This window comes from Neopelma chrysocephalum, unplaced genomic scaffold (genome assembly GCF_003984885.1).
Source record: "Neopelma chrysocephalum unplaced genomic scaffold, ASM398488v2 Primary Assembly neopelma1_91, whole genome shotgun sequence".
Lineage (NCBI taxonomy): Eukaryota > Metazoa > Chordata > Aves > Passeriformes > Pipridae > Neopelma > Neopelma chrysocephalum.
The window spans coordinates 209,762-230,224 of record NW_020897753.1 but is presented as its reverse complement, the minus strand read 5'-3'; the positions used below and the strand labels follow the sequence as shown (position 1 = coordinate 230,224).

The 20,463-nt window shown below is 39.0% G+C and overlaps 1 protein-coding gene across 2 annotated transcripts in view; it reads left to right on the top strand.

Moving 5' to 3' along the window:
- PCSK2 (proprotein convertase subtilisin/kexin type 2) overlaps positions 1-20,463 on the top strand; it is a 102,037-nt gene that overhangs the window by 41,922 nt on the left and 39,652 nt on the right. For both annotated transcript variants that reach the window (XM_027693355.1, XM_027693356.1), the window contains exons 3-5: positions 7,039-7,152; positions 8,509-8,617; positions 10,564-10,601. In XM_027693355.1, coding sequence (XP_027549156.1) covers positions 7,039-7,152; positions 8,509-8,617; positions 10,564-10,601 — 261 coding nt within the window. The remainder of the gene's footprint in view (positions 1-7,038; positions 7,153-8,508; positions 8,618-10,563; positions 10,602-20,463) is intronic.

The window sequence follows — 20,463 nt, the reverse complement described above, 5'->3', positions numbered from 1 at the left end:
TTGTAGGCTCCCCAGATCTACTGGAGAGACTAATGCATGTGGTTATAGCCCATTTCCAGGGAATTTAGTTCTTACAGAGATCGTTGATTTTGTAACTAACTGTTCTTTTTTTCTGCTGTCTTGCAATAAGATGTTGTTTGAAATATAAATTACTTTGTCTCTTCTGTCATTATATAGGATAAGAAGCAGGTTTTCATTCCTTTGGAAATATCTTAAGATTTCAGAAATGCTCCTCCTCTCATGTTGGCTCATCTAAGCAGTGAAAAAAATTGGAAACAGAGTTCCTAGAATAGCCAGCACCTGTGATAGTGTAGATCCTGATATGTCCCTCATGCCAAACTGAGGAGAGAACAGAAGTGTGAAGCTTGTTCTTGACAGTGCACTGCATATCAAGATATCCAGGGCTTTTTCTCTGTCTCAGTCTTTCCCCTTAATAAATTCTATCCTAAAGCAAAAAAATGTTGTCAAAGAGGGCATGATCCTGTGAAAATTTCTGGTTTTATCCAATTGGCATTTTCCACAGCAGCCCATCCATGCTCAGCATTCATTTTACGTTGCAGTCTGAACAGCTCACTTGCATTTCAAAGTAGAAGCTAGAGGAGCTATTGATTGCTTAGCTGAGCAGGTTGAAAATGATCTGCAGCCTCCTCTTACACATTGATTCCTTGTCTCTTTACTCACTGCTTCCTGAATGTCACTGAACTGTGAGAGGCCTGCTAAATGGACAAAAATATTGATTTCTTTTCCCCTTCTTTTATTTTTTGAAAGCTCCTTATTTACCAAGCACTGAAATAATATGAGGAAAACAAAAGGTCACAAAATAAGGCAGAAGCAAGTCAGTTCTTTTATATTCTTTTAAAAACATATCAACTTGGTTGAATCTGGAGTCCTTTAAATTGTGTTTCCATCAAGAAAGGTTAATGCTTGAGTGGAACCTTTGAGCTTAAGCTGTTCAGCTTCATATTTTACTATTGTCTGATTGATGATGAACTTCTGGGGCTGTTTCCTAAATGGCTATACCTCTGGTCTTATGATTTTCCACAAATTTTTGCAGAGAAGTTAATGAGCAGTCCCAGCTATGCCAGGATTTCCTGTGGAATGCAGTCAGTAAGGCTTTTGTTAGAGTTTATGATGCAGTGTTTGTCCCTGTTCTGTTCACCTGGGAGCGTGATATTTTGCAATACCAAGTCCAGAGAAATGGAGAAATAGTTCAAAGAACACAAGGTGGAGTCAAGTAAAAATGAGAAGACGTGTCAAGAGGGATGACTGGAGACAGCATAAGTGTCCAGAGACTTTAGGATCTGCTGCTGATCTGTGTAAGCTTATAAGTGTTTGGGCAGGCAAAATGGGCTGGTTAGAGAAAATGGAAAATTAGAAGTGGTCCAGAACATGCAAGTGTAATAAGCAAAAAACCCCAGAAGGTCCTTGATACCCAGTGACTCTGTTGCAACTAGTAACAAAACAAAAAAGTAACAGCACAGTAGAGGGATGGCTAAAAACAATGATAAAGGGATCTATTTTAAGGGGGCATTACTTTTCCTAGAAACGAAAGCAATTCTCATGCAGTCTCTGCTTGTCATTATGAAAATAGCCATTTAAAAGCATATAAACCAAGAGTTACGCAAGTATTTTGTGGAAAGAGATTTTTAAATTGAAAAAAAGAATTTCTTCCTCTGCGCTTTGATTAGAAGTGGTGGGGAAGGTTGTGTTGATAAACTTTGAAGTTTCTGAGGACTTGTGCTTTAACAACTGCTACGTCTCTGCTGTAGTGGCTCTAACTGCACCTGCCGAGGAGTGGCAAGATATCCTCGGGCAAGAGTCCCTGTGCAGAACACTCCCCAGGGATTAATGGGTACAGTAGAAGAGGCACTTGAAAGCTCTTATGAATAATCCTCCAGAAACACCTATGTTTAGCAAATCATTGCTAGGTATGGAGAGATTCATGAGAGCCTTTGAAAGTCATTAGCTTGCTTAAGAGGAGCAGTTGTCATTTGATTAGTAAGTATTGGATGGTCAGCGACACTCGCAAGGCCCCTGACATCCGTGCTCATTCTTTCTAGGCCATGAAACAGGCTCAGAAAGATTGAAATCAAGCAGATGGATCCAGCCACGTCACAACAAAAGGCATCAATTTTCTGTGTTGCATTGGCTGGATGGAGTTGAGCAGCTTCACCACCTCAGGTTATAGAAGAGAGCTGTCTCCTTTGCCATTTCAAAGTGCTTCAGTTTTGCTTGGTTCATCTGACTTTAGTTACAGTTCAAGTAGATCTGTACTTTCTTTTTGCTAGTGAGGAGCTTCAATGTTATTCCTTTCATTTTGTGGTGGAGACTCACAGAAAACTCAGTTACTTTGTGGCTTTAACAAAAATGTAGAATGTGAGATAGGTGCTACTCTCTGACGTTGTATTTCCCTAATATTTACATCTCCTATGAGGATGGAGTGGATAGTAAAATTAAATGCCTTTTTGTTTACTTAGGAAGAAATCAGAGATGAAAAAGACACATTCATTAACTCTTCATGAGGTTTAAGAGCAGGGGGATGTCAGTTTTGGATAATAGCTCAAAAAGCTGTTGTATGCACCTGCTATCCCATTCTCATTACTTTTTAAAGAGTTGGCTGTGCATATGACTGGCTCACTTAAACTTCTTTGCCTCTCTCTTTTGTTGCCACCATGTTTCTTTGGATATCAGAAATTAATGATACCAAAAGTCAGGACAGGTTTCTGCTACCTGAGGGTGGTTTCTTTGATGATGTCTTTGTGCATCTGGACACACTGTTCCAAACCACCTTCAAGGGTAGTTGGTCTTCAGTTCAATTTTTGGGGCCTAAGTCTAACCACCAGCCTGACTTCTTCAAAAATACAGGCTATGAGTTTCCAACTTCTTACTTCACTTTCAGGAACAGACCTGCGTTGATCCTGAGGCTTTAGAGAATAAAGAACTGTGACTTCCTTTGGTTGATCACCTCACTGCTATATGTTTGGGTTTTTTTTTTTAAGAAGACAAACATGCCTACTAGTTGTCATTAGTTGGGACTGCCTTCTTCCTCTGGAATTTGGCCCAAATTCTCCTGTTCTGAATTTCTGAAGTTGGGGTTGTGTGTACTGTTCCACTTTTGTACACCCACTGGTATAATTTAGTAAATCTGTCATTTATGCTCAATATAACAGAGTCATTTAACTGCAGGAGCTCACCAGTACAATTAACCCTGTTCCATCAAAATGAGGAGCTGATTATCTTGGCATTCATGGGAGCAGGGAGCACAGTTAGAGTGCTGTGGTTTCTGGCCCTCCCAGAGCAGTATTGCAGTCAATTGATTATTTTGCTAATTTGTTCTGCATCGGTATCCTGCTGGTTTATTATCCTCCAAGTGACTTCATCCACCATGCATAAGTACAAGTATATTAAAAATCAATACTTGAACCTTTTTTTTCTTGTAAAGATCTTATCCATGGGCTACCTTCTTTGATACATGACCTTCAGTCTACTTACAATACAGCTAGTAACTTTTTCATTATTTAGTCCTATGCTAATAAAGTAGATGCTCAGATTTTGATCTCTACTTCATCCTCTATCCTAATGAAAAAGGAATAAATTAATTAAGAATGAAATAAACAAAAGGCTGTTACTATAGATAAATAAGCCTAATTTAGAGATGGCAAAATTCATGGTATTTTAGTAAGAAAATCTTGTTGCTTCACTAGGCTCTAATAAGTATCATGCTTCACATGCTTGAATCATTTAGAGACTATTATCAGAAGCCTAAGTCTTATGAATGCTGTTTTTCCTGCTCCAGTTAGAGAAACAAGTATTTAAAAGATGTCATGAGGTTGTATGGTGCATGGGATTGAGGGCTGGATTCCAGGTCTGAACTCCATACAAGTAGGTGGGATTATGGCTGTTATAAGTGAATCTTTTCCAATACTTTTCTAGTGTTTGACATGCAGAGGTGTTTTCTCTTGTATGTGTTGCTGAAGCATTTTACCTGTGATGTGGTGCTTAATGCATTTTTGTTACTGATGTCATGGGGAGGCCTACTTTTCTTTAAGAAGAAAAACAAGAAATAGAAGCAGAATCAGATGCATCCCTCTCCTGATCTAGACTAGATATGAAAGCACAAGTTCCCAGCTCTGGAAGAAATACTGCTTTTCTAATATAGATACCCAGTTGGTGAGAAGACTGGGATTTTACTGAGTCAGCTGTCTGCAGCAGTAAATGGGCAGTTTTCCACTCAGATCACTGGATTTGCATTATCATTTTCCAAGTTTGTTCTTTGGGGATTTTTTTTACTGGAATGTATGGATGTTACATACTCTTGGGATTATTGCTTTCTGTACACGTCTTCATGAGGAAAAAGGTAAGTTCTTACCTCGTGCTGGTCAAGATCTTCCTACAAGGCAACTGAATGAGGCAATTTGATGTGAGAAGCTACCAGGACCTTACCCAAACCTTTCAACTTATTTCATGACAAAAATGCTTAATCTTTTCTGGATTTGATTGTATGATTTGGATTTGATTTGTCATTTACAAATGTGATGAAAACCCCCTTGTTTCTGTAGTGGAAAAAGAGGGCCCGTAATTTTTGAGGCTGTTGTATCTGTGGATGGTAACATCCCATATGCCCTTTCTCTGAGTGAAACATTCAGAAAACAGCCTGCTGAGTTGTTTCAGTTCAGAGAAGGTTATATCTCTTTGAGGGGTATATTTCCTTGTCTGAGGAACTTATAGTATAATGTAATATAATACAAAAGTAAATTATATTTTATTGTGAAGATGGAACAAGTCAGACAAATGAGATGATCCTGAACAGGGAAACCAGCCCATGCTATTTCTGCAAATTGCTCCCCCTCTTTCCTCCAGGTTGTCTTAAAGACAAGACAGGGTTCTGCAACGCTGCTTTTTAATTAGTAGAAATCCTTTTGTACTAAACCCTAATTCAGTGCCTTAATGCAGCAGGTCCTGCAGAGCCAGCAAGCTTGCGTGGGAGCATGAATACATGAAATCTTTTCCCTGGCATCCCTCTGAGTGAAGGTTGGCTTCTGTTCCTAGTTATCTTCTGTGGTGACAGCTCGGAGTTTGCAGTGGCAAGCAGGGAGGCAGGGGTGGGAAGGGAGGGAGGGAGGGAGGCATAATAACAGGTGATTGCTCTGTTATCTCCGTGGCATCACTGAGCCTTATCTTAGGGGTATCAAGCACTGTGGTTATACCTTTCTTTGCTCTGTACAGCTACCTGGCACCACTAAGTACACCAAGTGTGGCTCCTGCTTAGTCAGTCACTCTTCCCAACTTATGTTAGGTTTTTTCTTTACTTTCAATCTGCTACACTTTAAATGAACTTTTATATGTGAACACACATATAAAAGAAAGCACTTACCAATTCAATATTTTACCATTTGCTATCTTTAGTTAAGGAGTTAAAATTCATACAAGTAGATCATTAGAAACTTTTGACTTTTCAGGGCATGCTGTGCCCCTTCCTGCTCTCTATGAATTGGTATTAGGTTTTTGGGGTTATAATGAAGCAATACAACTCTGAGGAAAATAGCTTTTAGCCCCCATCAGTTAGATCCCAGTTTAATCTCTGACTTAGACACCTCACTGAGCACTGTCTTTTGAGGCTCTTGCTTTAATTAATGGAGACAGAAGGACACATCCAAGAATGACTCAACTGACCTAAGATCTGATTTAGCCTTTGGATGAATTTCTCCTCTGTTGATTTTCACTGACACTGTATATATGAGTTGCTGTGACACAGCGGTGTAACTCCTGTATACGCATTTTTAATCTGAAATGCCAAAGCCACAAAGGTAGAAAAGGTTCTCCGAGTTATTAGATTTATTTAATAACCACGCATTCTTTTCAAGAATATGCCTAAGGAAATGTTAGGGGTCTTACTGCCTTCTTGCTGCACCTCAGGGTGTACTCAGTTTATGGTTTTAAGCACTCCTCTTTGATCAAGAAGGCTAGATTTTTTTGCTTTTTGTTTTTTAAATTAAATGCTGGGACTCTTCATGCTACCTTGTTTTCAGGTGTTAGGCTAAAGAGTACAAAATGAGTATGCCAAACTTGACAGCACTTTTGCAAGGTCTGTATGTTAGTACATGTTACAACTCCAATTACAACCATTCAGTAGTCTCCTCTAGAAATGCTCTTTTACATGAGTACAAGTAAGGTGATTATGGCATTTGAAGCTCCTGTCTCCAAAGATATTTGTGTGTCTGACTTCTTTTGTTTTCTACAGTGCTTACTTAAATGTTTTGTGGATTTGCTGTGCATAAAGCAAATGATTTCTAAAAAAACTATGGCTACTTGTGTTTCATAATCTGTATTTTTGTATCTTACAAAAGAGCCAGTTTGATCAGTTTAGTGGCTTTTTTGCCGTGTAGTTTTTCTTGCCAGTGTATTTATTTATCACTTTTATATTGCAAGGATAATATCTGAAAGAAGATCACTTTCAAGGTACATTTTTGAGAGCCTTAGGAGTATGATGAAAGTGCACACCACCATATTTTTTTCTTCTAGCAAACCTCTTTGGCAGGAAAGGCTATCTAATGCTTTGATAATGCCCTGGAGAAAAATTTTTAAAAAGTAAAAGTGCGGTTGAGACCTGCATCCTCATTTTACCAAATGTCTGCAGCTTGGAACTGTGGCATATTTGGAATTAGTTAAATAATTTTAGCTTCTATTTCGGTGGCAATGAAAAATAAAAGTATGGCAAGAAAATTGATGATGATAATGATGCCTGGATAGGGGCTTGCTCTTACACTGATTGTTTGATGTCTATAACATGCTCATGTTGTGGCTTTCCTTCAGATAAGACACTCTGAGTGTCCCTTTCCCTCATAGCCGGCAGTAGCCCTGGAGTTCTCTACTTCTTTGTGAATTTTGACTGAAATCAGTCTCCAGTTTAGAAGTTGCAAAGGAATGACACACACACAAATAGTGTGATTTCATAACCCTTATCTCTCATGAAAGAAAGATTAAAAAGCTTCATGGTCAAGAATGTTGAGCTAAAGATGTAAAAATTAACTCTTCCAGGTGAGGAAAGCTGTGCAACAGGAGGGCTTCAGCAGAAGGAAGAGAGGTTATAGAGACATCAATGACATTGACATCAACATGAACGACCCTTTATTTACAAAGCAATGGTACCTGGTAAGTTTTGAAAGAAAATCACAGTGATCATACCTAAATAATTGTCATTCAAGCCATTCTGTGCTGCTGCAATGTTTTACAAGAGTTCTTTCCACCTACACCACGAGAATTTGGGAATGGATCCAAGCATCTGTTGTGTCGTTTTTAATTGTACCCCTTTTATACTGGGAAGACCCAGCACGTTCCGAGAGCTAAATTTCATTTCAGTCAATGGAAAGATCCTTAGAAGGCTTAAAAGAGAACTGTACTGATGTCCTGTGGGCATTCCTGGTGTGCTGATGTGATCCCTAAAACTGCATATGAATCATATCTTTGAGCTGATGCCAGGTAAAATATTGTTATAGACTTAGAACAAAAAGTTCTGGTGTCTTGGCTAGCAAAAGTTGAGGGGTTTATTTCCTTATGGAAATTTGAATATTAATTGATTTCCTTCTGTCAGACTCAGAACAGCAGAAAAATAATGAATTTTGGCTTAAGCTAATGTCAAAAGAAATTGATATTCTTCTAAATTGTTTCATTTTTAATGTGTCATATTTTATAGGGAGAAGTCTTTAGTCTTAAAGGATAAATCATATTTTTATGTGAAAGTAAATAAATTTCTATCAGTATTAAAATGATTTTTCTTTTTAAAAAGTTGATGAAGTAATTCTGGTCAGTTTTAACATTGCAATCTATTTATGATACTTAGTAAATGCAGTACTGCCTCGTTAACTTTAGAAAGGTCTTTTTGCTTAAGAGCAATGTTTCTTATTCTCTTTCCTCTTAATCCATTTCTTACGTTTTATGAATGCATCCCGTATGGCTGTGGGTTTTTTTCATAAGGCAAGAGTTTTCAGATGAATGGGGGCACATTAGCATGGATGGGATTTCATCCTTCATGAGTTGATAAAATAAAGTGTGGATTTTTTTTCTGGTACTTCATCAAAATATTGCAGTGATAAAAAATAACAAAAATTTAGGAAGCTATGTAGTAGATCCTTGCTTTCAAGAGAAAAGGGTTTCCTGCTCATAAGTAAGTACTCTGTAAAATCCATTGGTGTAACTTTTTTCTGGATTGACCCACTGGCTTGACATGCTTAAGCAGAAAAGTCTTTTTTGGAGTCCAAAAGATTCAGTGTTTAACCAAATCTTATAAACTACAAAGAATTGAATTTACCCAGTATTGGTTTTTTTAGGGTTTTTTACAGTTGCATTGTTGCAGTAGATATGATTATGTACAGATGTGCACCCCAAAACAAACGGGATATATTTTCCATACCAAAGGTACATGCAAAGACATAAAGAAAAATTCAGTTACTGTGGGAATATGTCAGTCAAGTAAAAAAAACTATTTTTCTTTTTCACTGATGTTATTAGATTAACACTGGTCAAGCAGATGGGACTCCTGGACTTGACCTTAATGTAGCCGAAGCATGGGAGCTGGGATACACAGGGAAGGGAGTAACCATAGGAATTATGGATGATGGTAAGTGAAGACTGAGTGCTAATTTAATATTTTTAAGTAGCTTTTTTTCATGTAGTCAAAGTCAAAAAAAAGATTAAAAAGTAATAATAGATTGCTTATAGTGGTGAGACTATTAGCCTCCATAAAGACCTTGAGATCTTCAGGGAAAATATTATATACAAAGACTTCACTAGGGATACTGAGGCATGGTTATCCAAATATTAAAAGTAGTTTGCAATTATCACTCAGATATCTTCCAGGGCAAACTATAATGGCCATTGAACCAAAGTAAAAACTCCCCTTGACTTCTGTAGGCACTGACTGGGGGATGTAATTGCTCTGCAAAAAATACTTAAGAAAATGTTTTCTGGGTTACATTATTCTTAGTCATACTTGACAGCTGAAATAATTAACACTTTTATGCTGAATGTCAATAAAGATCTGCATACTAAATATATTACTAATTTGAGGCTAAGTTCAGGAAAGATGAACATAAAAGTTACAGTTGAAGTTATAGTTTTTCTACTTATGGGTTCCTTGCTGAAGTACAGGAATTCTGTGCAATGTCTCAACACTTTTCTTTGCAATAAATTTTGAATATTTTCCTTTTATGGAGAATGAATTATATTAAAAATAAATAACTAAAATATTTGAATCCACATATGTTTTCTAGGGTCAACTGAGATCTGTCCTCACTTACTTCTGTTCCTCATTTGCTTACTCCTAAGACAAGGTTTTTGTGGAAATAAGAAAGTAAACTGGATAGTAGGAAGAAATTCTTTATTGTATGGGTGGCAAGATAACAGAACAGGTTGCCCAGGGAGGTTGTGGGTGCCCCAACCCTGGAAGTGTTCAAGGCCAGGTTGGATAAGGCCTTGAATAACCTGGTCTGTATATTGATGAAAGATCAATCTCATGGGAGAGATGATCTCTAATGTGTCACAATTTCATTGATCCCAGAGAGGCAGGACTTGGCTTTCAGATTATGACTGTGATGGGAATGATGGCAAACTATTTGAGCTTCAGGTCAAATTAAGCTGATTGCCCATCAGATACAGCTTTTAGAGAAAGCTTTGCCTTATAATTTGTTTCCAGTAACTTCAGAAAAGAGGGCCCGAATAACAGGATTCTTCACTGAGGCTTTTGTTGGCCATTTACCATTTGGATCAGTAAGGTACAAGGGTCTCTTCATAGAAATCTAGTGCTAAGACACTACAAAATTGGAGATAATCTTCTCATCAGAATAACCATGATGATATGGCATTCTCATTGCAAATAAAATAGAGCTTATAATGGTGTTGTGGTTGGAGAGACATGAGAGAGTAATGATGAAAATGTAATATGGGATTGCTGGCCATTTCTTTGTATGTTTTAACTGGATATGTGGCCAGTCTTCGCGAACGAAGATTTGGGGAAAGGTCTTTTTACCTTTCCAGCCTGCGCAATGGATTTTTTAGGTGAGACACAGCCTGTGCTGAACTGAGCCCACCCTTTAATCCTAAGGTTCATCTGCCGGGGCCAAGCAAGCTTGGACAATGGCAGTGAGGTCCTCAGGACGTAGGTTTGTTTAGAGTGACCTTCTCATAGACGGATGGCCTCACAGGGCTAACGGGCTCCATCTGCCCGGGGTACTGGCTGGGATTCGAACCTGGGTCGCAGCGGTGAGAGTCCTGCATGCTAACCACTAGGCCACCAGGGGACCCCAACTGGATATGTAATAGCTCAGGTTATCCCATTTGAATTTAGATCTACTGCTTCTGTTACACCTTCCACTAGGATTTGTACATTTGCCATATGTAGAAAGAAGCCATGCATTAGAATGAGTATATTCCACACCAGTGCCCTGTTACAGTCTTTGCCATGATCATTTTCCTATGGTTGCAAGGTAATCTTGTCCTGTGATCATTTGAAAATTTTTTTTGAAAGTTGTAACCTTTGGTTTCTGTTCTGTCATTGTGTTACTGCAGGAATTGATTATCTGCATCCAGATCTTGCATCAAATTACGTAAGTACACGCTGACCTTTTCTGTAAAATGTGGATTTTCTTATTATAGTCCTTCTGCTACAAAATTTTAAATAGTGAGTAGACCAGCAGTGTACAGCTGAACTTCTGATCTTACGATGATGAATTTCCCATTGAAAGAAGCAGACTGAAAATGGGACTACCTATGCAAGGAATGGCAAGGTGACAAGGCTCTTTGTGAGGAATGACAGTGCTGCATCACATTGCATAAGCTGCAGCTTGCAATATTGGATTTGGGACAGAATGAGTAACCTGTGAATTGGCTCTAAATCCTACTATTAAGATGCAGAATGCTGATGTCACGTGGAGGGCCATGGAACTGTGGGCTGTGGCAAGGCTTTTAAAGCCTCCAGGAACAGTTTAATTCCTTACTAACAGGTGTTTTGATCCAGTGCTTCAAAGCACATGCAGGGCAGATTGTGTGTTCTCGGCACATACTGTGCCAGTTGATTGTTCCTCAAGCCTCAGGTTTCATACCTTTGGACTAGAGATTTTCATATTTCTTAACTCTTCCAGGCTCTCTCCAACCCCCCGGTGGCGCTGGCACTCCTATCTCCAGGTGCCTACAAGGGCTCCCAGCACCCATGGGCTGCTCTGGCACTGTGCTTGTGCCAATTCCTTGGGCCATGGGCAACAAGAGGCTCCTTGCCAGGGGAGTCGGAGTGTCCCTGCTTTAGGTCTTGCTTTTCTCCTACAGTCAGTGTCTTCCTGAGGGAAGCCCAGGCTGCTTCAGCTGAGCAATGCAGTTTAGTTTGCAATTGCAACTAAATGAAAAAAAGAACAAAGACAGCTGGAGATTTTGATACAAATATGAGCCATTCAGATAGAACAGCTCCAAAATGAGAAAGGCAGTTATTTTTACATACTTGCAGATTGGAAACTAATAATACACAGAATGAAAACCTATTCGTTGTTGCAAGCAGCAAAGCACATTTGGTAGATAATAAATGGCTATAGAAAGTGTTGCACAAGGAATCTGAAAAACAGCTGACCACAGAGTGCAGATTAGCCAGTTTCACTCCTTATGAACTGGCTTAATAACTTGATAGCAGCTGATTAAACCCTATGCCCTGACTGCAAAATTCTCTCCCAAGAGAAATAATTCAGTAGGATGTTCCCAGTAGGATGTTCCCATAAAGTGATGGAAATAAAGAAGATTGTAAAAGACAGCCTTTTTCTTTGCAAGAATTGTGCTCTGTATATGTTCTAGAATGGGATGTGGGCACAGCACATGCTCTACACTCACTTTTCAGCAGCAGGCATAGACAGAGAATGTGGGAATATTATTTTCCAAAAATCATATTTCAAACAAGCAAAAAGTCTGTACAATGTATGTAATGTAACAGTTCTGTTGTTAACAGTGAATTTAGGATTATGACCAGAAACCAAGAACAGATTTCACTGTAATACAGTGTTTTCTCTTTAAATTCCAAAAATATTTTCTGTTTGATGGATTCAATTTGTCAGGCTTGGCAGAAATGTATTGTTTTTAGAGTGGCATTAGTGAGTGTTCTGGAAATGAATGGAAAATGACACAGAGAATGACTGTGCACAGACATGATGGTAGAAATCATGAAATAATGGAGCTGGAGAGAAATCTGCAAATTGAGAAAAGAGATATTGGGGTGTAAATTGAAGAAGTAAAGCTGTCTGGGCATGGGGACAGCAAACCTTTAATGGCAGTCATGAAAGACTTGTGAGGAGACTGACCTTGAGATGAGAATCTGAAAAGGTTTGTGTAGGATTGACTTTGTCCAAGCAAGGAGAGGTTCTGTAATGGAGCAGTGATCAGGCTGTGGAAGAATACAAGAAGATTATCTGGCCAATACAAATTGCAGAATTAGGCAACAAGGGTAAGACAGTCATTAAAGGAGCAGCAGAAACCCCACATGAAAGATCACAGTCTTAAGGGAGATAACACCCCAATGCTTTTAATACAGAAATACAAAAATACGAGCTGAATACATGAAATCTCTGGTTCCAGGCTGTCACAGCACGGTGTCTGAGAGGTGGCTGAAAGTTGACTCCTTCTCCTGCTGCTAAAACCTGCCAGCCCCTCCCTCACCCAAGCACAGCACAGCAGTTGTGGGGTTTGGTTCATCTGTGCTTTGCCTCTCACCAAGAGGCTGCACAGGCCTCCTTGAATCTCAGGAGATCCTGCTCTGGCAGCATCTGCTGTCTCTCAGAGGCCACAGGGCCCTTTTTTCCCAGTAGGTAGTAATTTGGGCATGAACTGAAGACAAGGACTTCAATTCAGCTGAAGGAAGCATCAGTTTAGATGTAAAAATGGAATGAAACCAGTCTCTTAAGGAATGAGCTGTTAACTTGCTTCGGGCTGGCACAGCAATTGCAATCACTTTTGTACGACTCCTGTACCACTTTTGCTGTTTCACAACATCTGCACTTTGGGGCAGCCTTCTCTGAAGTTATATTGTTTATTTTTTAGGAAATTAAAAGCTTGTAACTTATGTTTCTCAAGTGTGTAAGTGCCTGCGTACCCTGGCAATGTCTGTACATCTTGCTTGGAAAATTGGGAGCAATTAGAGAGTCTCTCAAAAGTGGTGGGTTTGGCAGTTGAGCATTTTCAAGTATAAAAACTTGGCATTGGTTAGTCAGTTTAATTTGGTTTTTATGATTTTGACTTTCTGGATTTCTTCTGTGAATGGTTTAATGGGGGTTAGCACTTAGATGAAATGGAGTGTTGGGGAAGGAAAAGGTCTTTCTGAAGAAAAAAACAATTTGTATTTTTTCCTAAAACTGCTGAACTTCGACCTGTCATATGGAGTGCACTTCTATCCATATTTTTCTTTGCAGTTTTTGAGCTTTACTGCTTGAATCATCCATTTCTGGTTTTAATGCACTTTATATACATGGAAAGGAGTGTGCCTGCTCACAGTCAGGATGCACTGCTCTTCCAGCACCGCCTCCCAGCTTGCTGCAGTATATCTACTTGCTTTTCTGGGATACGGGGGCTATGGCTAAGCTGGAATTTTCCATTCTGCACTGTGAATGCAGAGAGACTCGATGTCAAACAATCTATAGTTTCTTCCAAGACTCGGAAACCCTGCAGAGGTTCAACCTTCAGGAAATTATTTTTTTCCCCACAAAGAGAGTCCTTCATTATGAACTGATAATTAGAAAGCTGGAGCCTAATGTACTCTGTGGTTTTCTTTCAACTCAGAATGTACATATAAAGCCAGCAATTTTCAGGACTGACTTCTTCAAGTGAGAAAGAAAGTTACAAGGGCTGCATATGAGATATGTCTAATAAAAGAAGAAAACAGCAGCCTTGGGGGATGAACATTACAAATTTCAGTACATTGTTTTAAAGAAAAACCTAAGAGAGCAAATGGAGATTTTTTCATGTTTACAGAAACATAAGCTGAGCTCTCTCTCATATCAGTTTGTATTGTGGTATTTTATACTTAGCCACTGTCTGCTGGTGAAGGTCAGTGTAGCAGCATTATCCCACTTAGAGCAGCAGGGAGCTGATCATCTCCTGTAAGTGGGTTTGTCCCTGATTAGCAGTAGTGAGGAAAATCAGGATCCCACCAAGAGGCTCGGGCCAGGAGTAGAAAATTGCTAGTTTCAGTGTCTGAACTCTGCCTGAAGATGAAAGCCTGTTTCAAAAAACCTAGGGAGGGAAAGAGAACAAACACTGTAGGAAAACCAGAGGCAACTGTGTGAGTAGTTAACTTTTTCACAAAGTATCAGTAAATGTAGGATGAGAATCATGCAGCAATTCTTAGTAATAGACAGTAATTGAAGATATTCAAATAAGAAAGAAGATTTTGAAATCTGTGAAATTACACAGATGTGACATGCACAAACTAGTGTGCAGTCATCTGAGCAGCTCTTCATTGCTGGCCTTACCCAAACTTCCTGTCTTTTCTTCTCTGTAGCATGGATCCTTATGGTGCAACCTTATCTTCCAAGGTCCTTGCCAGCTGTCATTCAAGCTGTACATGGGAAAGACCCTATGAGGGAAGACTTTTTGGATTTACCCCAGGGTTAATTGTTGTTTTCTGTAATCTACCATTTCTTGTTCAGATGTGAGCAGCAGATGGTCTTACCTGTCTTGTCTTTACATTTTGTTGACATGTCCAAACACTCCATACACTTTGTTGAGCCTCTCTCTCACAACTTTTGGTAACTTGTCACCAGCTAATATAATAACAGCTCCCCCTAGCTTGCTGAGAGGCAAGTGGGAGCATATTTTTGGAATAATTATCTTATCACATAAGCAGTGAAGCAGGGAAATGTTCTACTTCTGTTATGAGCTACATTTGCCATTGTTTGCTAGAGGAACAAAAACATCGTTGAATAATCTTTTCAGCCACAAAAGAAATAAGAAATAGTACAGGCAATAAATTATATGCTGCAATATGTGCAGCAAAGCGTAGTGACAGCATAAAGGATCTTCTTTCTTTTAGAAAATCTGTTTTTCCTTCATTAGCATGAATTTCTGAGTATGCTTTGGACTCCCTGCTTGCCACCAAAAGGACCAGAAAACTGTTCATTGCCTGATCACAGTGATTCACCAGTACAAACCATCAATATCTCTACTAAAATCACTGGGACCTAGTTGTGGGGTTTTGTGAGTTGACAGCTCCACTGACATCTATTGAACCATGTGCTACTTTGACCCTGATGATCACCCCAAAATCCCAGCTGATGTAATTGCCTGAGTCAAACAGAGTTCACGCGTAACTGGTGGGGAGAAAAATGTTACCCTTCCAAATCTGATATTTGTTGGAAACACTCTGAAGACCTTGAAAAGCTCCCAGTGTCTCTGCACAGTCATTAATGTCAACCCGGGGATCCACAGGGATCATAAAGCCAAACTATAGCAGAGTCAGGGAATGATTCCATTTGTCTTCATGAGACCCGATTCCTACAATAGGATTTTCAAAGGACCCTGAGACACTTACACTGCCATTTCCTACTGCATTTCAAAGGCTTATTGAGCACATGCACTAGACACTAAATTTCAATAAACCCTTACTGCTAATACATCAAATGGGCAAACTGTGTGCTGCCCATCGTTGCTAGTGCCTAGTTTTAATTGTAATGTTGAAATACCATTTATTATCAAAAAATAAAGAACAGAATCAACTTGTTTCAGGTGTTTCAGCACATCACTAATTAGATTTTGGGTTGGTTGGTTTCATTTGTGTTTTCTGGTGTTGCTTTGGAGTTGGGTTTTTGCTAACAGGTCTTCTAAAATAAAAACACTTTATAACAATTAAAAATTATCAACCAAAACCTGGGATAAATTCACAATACATCCTTCTGCTAGCACTAAAAATACAGTAAGAACACTGATGGTTGGATGCTGTTGCAAGCAGATTGTGGCAGAAATTTCATGAAGAAATTGCTGAGACAGAACGAAGGAGAGATGATTTGTGTCACAGAGCTGTGTTTGCAGCTGAAAACTGGATTTCTCTCACTGAAAGATATTATGCAGTGGCTCTGCTAGAGCCCATTTTGAGAGATCTGGACTCTGAATACTTGGCAAGTTCTGGGGCTTGGTGCTTACCGCCATCCATGCTGGAACAGGCACGGCTCCACTGATGTGGGCCTCTCCAGAAGGATGATCTGATTTACAGTGGCTGTAAAATATCCTCAAAACACAGCTCCTTTGGATTCAGAAGATACTAACACACTGTAAGTGTATTTGCCTGAGATTATTTTCAGAGCACTGAATGCTGGCAAAAGGTTTCCAGCTTTATTGTATATTAGAACCACCTGAAAGGGATAATCTTCAAGTTAAATGCGCTCCTGATGTGCAAGCAACATGAGATGGTTCCAAAGACACTCCTTTTGCAAACTAACAACCACTCATTGTCCACAGCGTTTATTTTTCTCTATAATCAATGTACTTAATTAATCAGCTGCACACTGAGAAAGTGCAAGGTGGCTAATTGCTTTAATCATTAAGCACTGCTATTAATTTTCACTTAAGGCATCATCTGTGGAAAGTAAATTAAGATTGTTGAAATGAGAAGTGCACAGGGATGGAAGAGAGCAGTGGATATTTCTACATCAGTTCTGGCTGGTGCTTTTGCAATTGGCTCCAGGGTCTCTCCAAGTAAGTCTTTTGGAAATATTTTCTTCTTTTATTAGGTAAGAAAAGTAGAGGAAAGATGTTGGTCTTCACTGTTTGCCGTGGAGGGAGCTGGCGTTGCTTCGGTGTGCTGGGGTTTTTTTCTAATTGTCTGCCTTTCTGCAGACCAATTAGCTTTTGGAACTGGCCAGAAATCTTCCATTAGAACAGCATTTTTGCTAGGAAAGATGAGTGGTTTATAAAATTAAAGTGTCCACTGGAAAATTGAAGTGAAATATTTTTGTTTTGGATCAGTTCAACCTAATTTTAGATGTTTGACTTCTAGAACATGCTGAAATAAAACAGCAGAAACAAAATCCACTCTGATGCATGGTCCACTTGGGAGAACAGGGTCAGACACACTGGAGGCAATGCACACCATGGAATTTTAAAACCAAGTTCAACAAATTGAAGGAAAGAGCTTTTATTTCCCCAAAGTGAAAATAACACATTTTGGGTTGAAAATGCTAAAAAAATTGGAAGATTTTTCCATTTGAAAGCTTTTATTTTCTGTTTTTCTAAGAACAGTTATTTTAACTTCTCATAGTATGTGGAAATCTATGGATGTCCATCAGTATTCAAATGGAACTTAATTAAAATTCATGCTGTAGTTACATTTTGGCTACCAAGATATCACCAGGGAAATCTAAATTGGTGCATGTGGGGAACTGTAGTCCCTCACAAAGCTTCATCAAAATCTGATGGGTGTTAGAGATTTTTGGGCCCAGTGATGATTTAGGCAAGGAGAGTTGCAAACCCACTGTTAACTAGTGGGCATGCAACTGGTTTTAAAAGGAGAGTTTTGGCCCAGCCCTCTGGATAAACCAAACTTGCAAAGCAAAAGAGGAGAGGAGAGCAGGGATGCTCAAGGAGTCCCCTTTCTCCTGCAAAACCATAATGGCTTAAATACAGTAGATAAAGATGCAGATGATCTCCAATTCTTTAAACATCTCTCTTTCACTGAACTTGTAAATTAATGAGGCTAATTTGAAATTAATATAATCTTTTCTATCCTGGCACTGCATCTTGGCATGGTTGTTTGCTTTGCATTGTTTGATTTTAGTTGTAATTATTTTCTCTATATTAATATTTTACTTCTTGGTAGCTATGTAGGCAGTTAAGATATTTTTAAACACCTGCCCTATTTCAGATTGCTCTGATTTAAATATAATTTTCTTCGTTTCTGTTGCATTCCCAACAGAAGCAATAAGCATGAGAAACATCTCTTACCAGGGAACAAAATGGCAGTGCACAATGTCTAATAAAATTTTGGCCACATTGAAGTCGCTGGTAGTTTTTCTGTACAGTTCAGAGAAATCCGAAATTTGGCAGGTCATACAAATAAGAGGTTTGTAATATTTCTTCTACTGTGTATGCCTTTTTTTTTTTTAAATCATCACAGTAAGAGGCATCAGCTTCAATAGAGCAAATAATGATACCAAGAAACATGACTGCCTGGGATAACATGTTTTGCTGTAGAACAGGAGCTTGTATGTGATGAAATTTTGGCTACTTCCAGTGCTGTGTAGCCGCTGTTTGGTGAAATTTAAATGGATATGGTAGCGCAGACCTCAGTCACATGTCCCCTCTGTTTTCCTTACTTGTAAGCATTGATGTAGATTGGGGATTGTTGGAAATGTTTTGCAAATTAATTTTATTAAATGAGGTGAATCTCTCTTTGAATATGTACCAAGGAGAACACAGAGACTGTGCTGTGTTCAAAGACTTCATAATTTCAATGCTGGCACGTGTTTTTTAGAATTGCTTCTTATGAGAAACTAAATCACTTTAATTCAGTGGCACTTAATTTGGTAGCAGAATTAGTCAACCATGATACCCTGTCTGACTGATGTAATTATGAATCTTTCTGTCAGTCAGCGAATGATACCTAGGATATTTCTTGAATTTACACATTGAGTAAATTATTGTAAAAACATTAGCGGTGATCAAATATACTAATCTTTGGGAGAAGAATCTGGAATGATCATGTACTATTTAAAAGCATAAATACCTGCAGAATGTACTATGTGTGGATTTCCATAAGAACATTCTGAAGATCCCACCTTCTCTCCCTGTAATTTCGGATTTAGCTGTCCATTGGTTTGGCTGATTCCACATGGAATAACCAATGCAAACTTTTTAATTAATGCAAAGGCATATAAATTGGTGCATTAAAATCCCTGAGAGCCCAGCATGTCTTAACAGATATTATTCACATAATTAATACTCCCCTGGCATGCTCACAAACCATGCTAATGAGGTGAGCGTGCATCTGGAATAAAGCAGAATAGATCCTCAAGACCTTTTAACTCTGAGGCTTATAAATCAACCTGTGTTTGCTTTCTGTGACAGAAGAAATGTAGATAAGTTTGCATTATGTTTTTGAGTCTCTTCTCTGAAATTTTCACCTCCTTTTGATTCACCTACAATGTCACTTTTGTGTCCATTCATCTTCTTCCATATTTATGCAATTTAGGTGGAACATGAGCTGTGCAATTATTAAGTTTCTTCTCTTGTTAGTTGAGAAATGTTTCACAAGAAGGAAAACATCCAACCACTTTTCTGTCTCATCTGTTCTCACTTCTAGTTCCTCTGCATCATCAGATTAGTTCTCCCTGTCCTCCCCTCTCCATAACCACTGCAAACTAGGTCTCTCTGTTGTAGCTAAACCCCCAAACCACCTAAGCCAGGTATTTGCAAAGCCACAGTTTGCCAGTTCCATAACAAAGACTGGTGTTACCTCTGAAGGTGGTCACCCTTAACAACCTGCCAGGTTTGTTTTGTGAGTGCCATTACAACCACATGCCCAGCATTCCTGCCCTTTGCTGTGAGCATTGCTGACAATTGATCAGTTTTAACGACTCTGTGATGCCAATGCCTGCTAACCACAAACCACTGCAGAGTGTTGGCTCTTCCAGCCCAAGTGACTACTCTTTGCCCAGACCATGTCATGCTAAATGACTGGGCTTGAATGACTGCTGAGTTTGTATTGCAGGCTCTGAGCTATTGATTTTCTTACAATAATGGAAAAGAATTCTCCCATATCCCCAGCGTGCCACTTAAGAGACCTTTATGCTGTGATCTGAATCTTGCTGTGCTTGGTGGGAGAGCCCATGGCAGATATTGGTAGATGTTAGATTGGGCTCATTGACAGGAGCAGGAGTCTTTAGCTCCCCTTCTTTTCCCACTCATCGCCCCAAGAAGCTGTAACACTGCAAAGACAACCTTTACTGCAGCTCAGCACCTAGCACATATTTGATGTACTGACAGACTTGTCAGCTATTTCTTATAGGGATATAACTAAGAATAATGGACCTTAACCTTATTTCTCTCCTGCCAGCTTTATAACTCTATTACTCTCTCAACTTCAGTAGGTCACACCAATACATAATCAAAGTATCTGAAGGGGGGAAAAAAATCCATGTATTGGAAAGGGAAGGTGGGCCAGGTTTTTAATAAAACAGAACACTAAAGCTAGGTGAAATTAGTGTTCACGGTATTTTTCAGTGAAAGTCATTGCACAATTTGTATTTCCTATTATGGTAAAATAATCCAATGGCTCATAAATCTCTAGCAACTCATATGCCAGTTTCCCCTCCCCCCTTAATTAAAGAAATCAAGGAGTTCATTCCATAATCTGAAGCTTTAAGGCTTTAAGCTTGCTGCTTGCCTTGAAAATATTTTAACAATTACTACTTGCTTAATTTATTTGTGTTTTACTAATTTTATTGTTTTAGC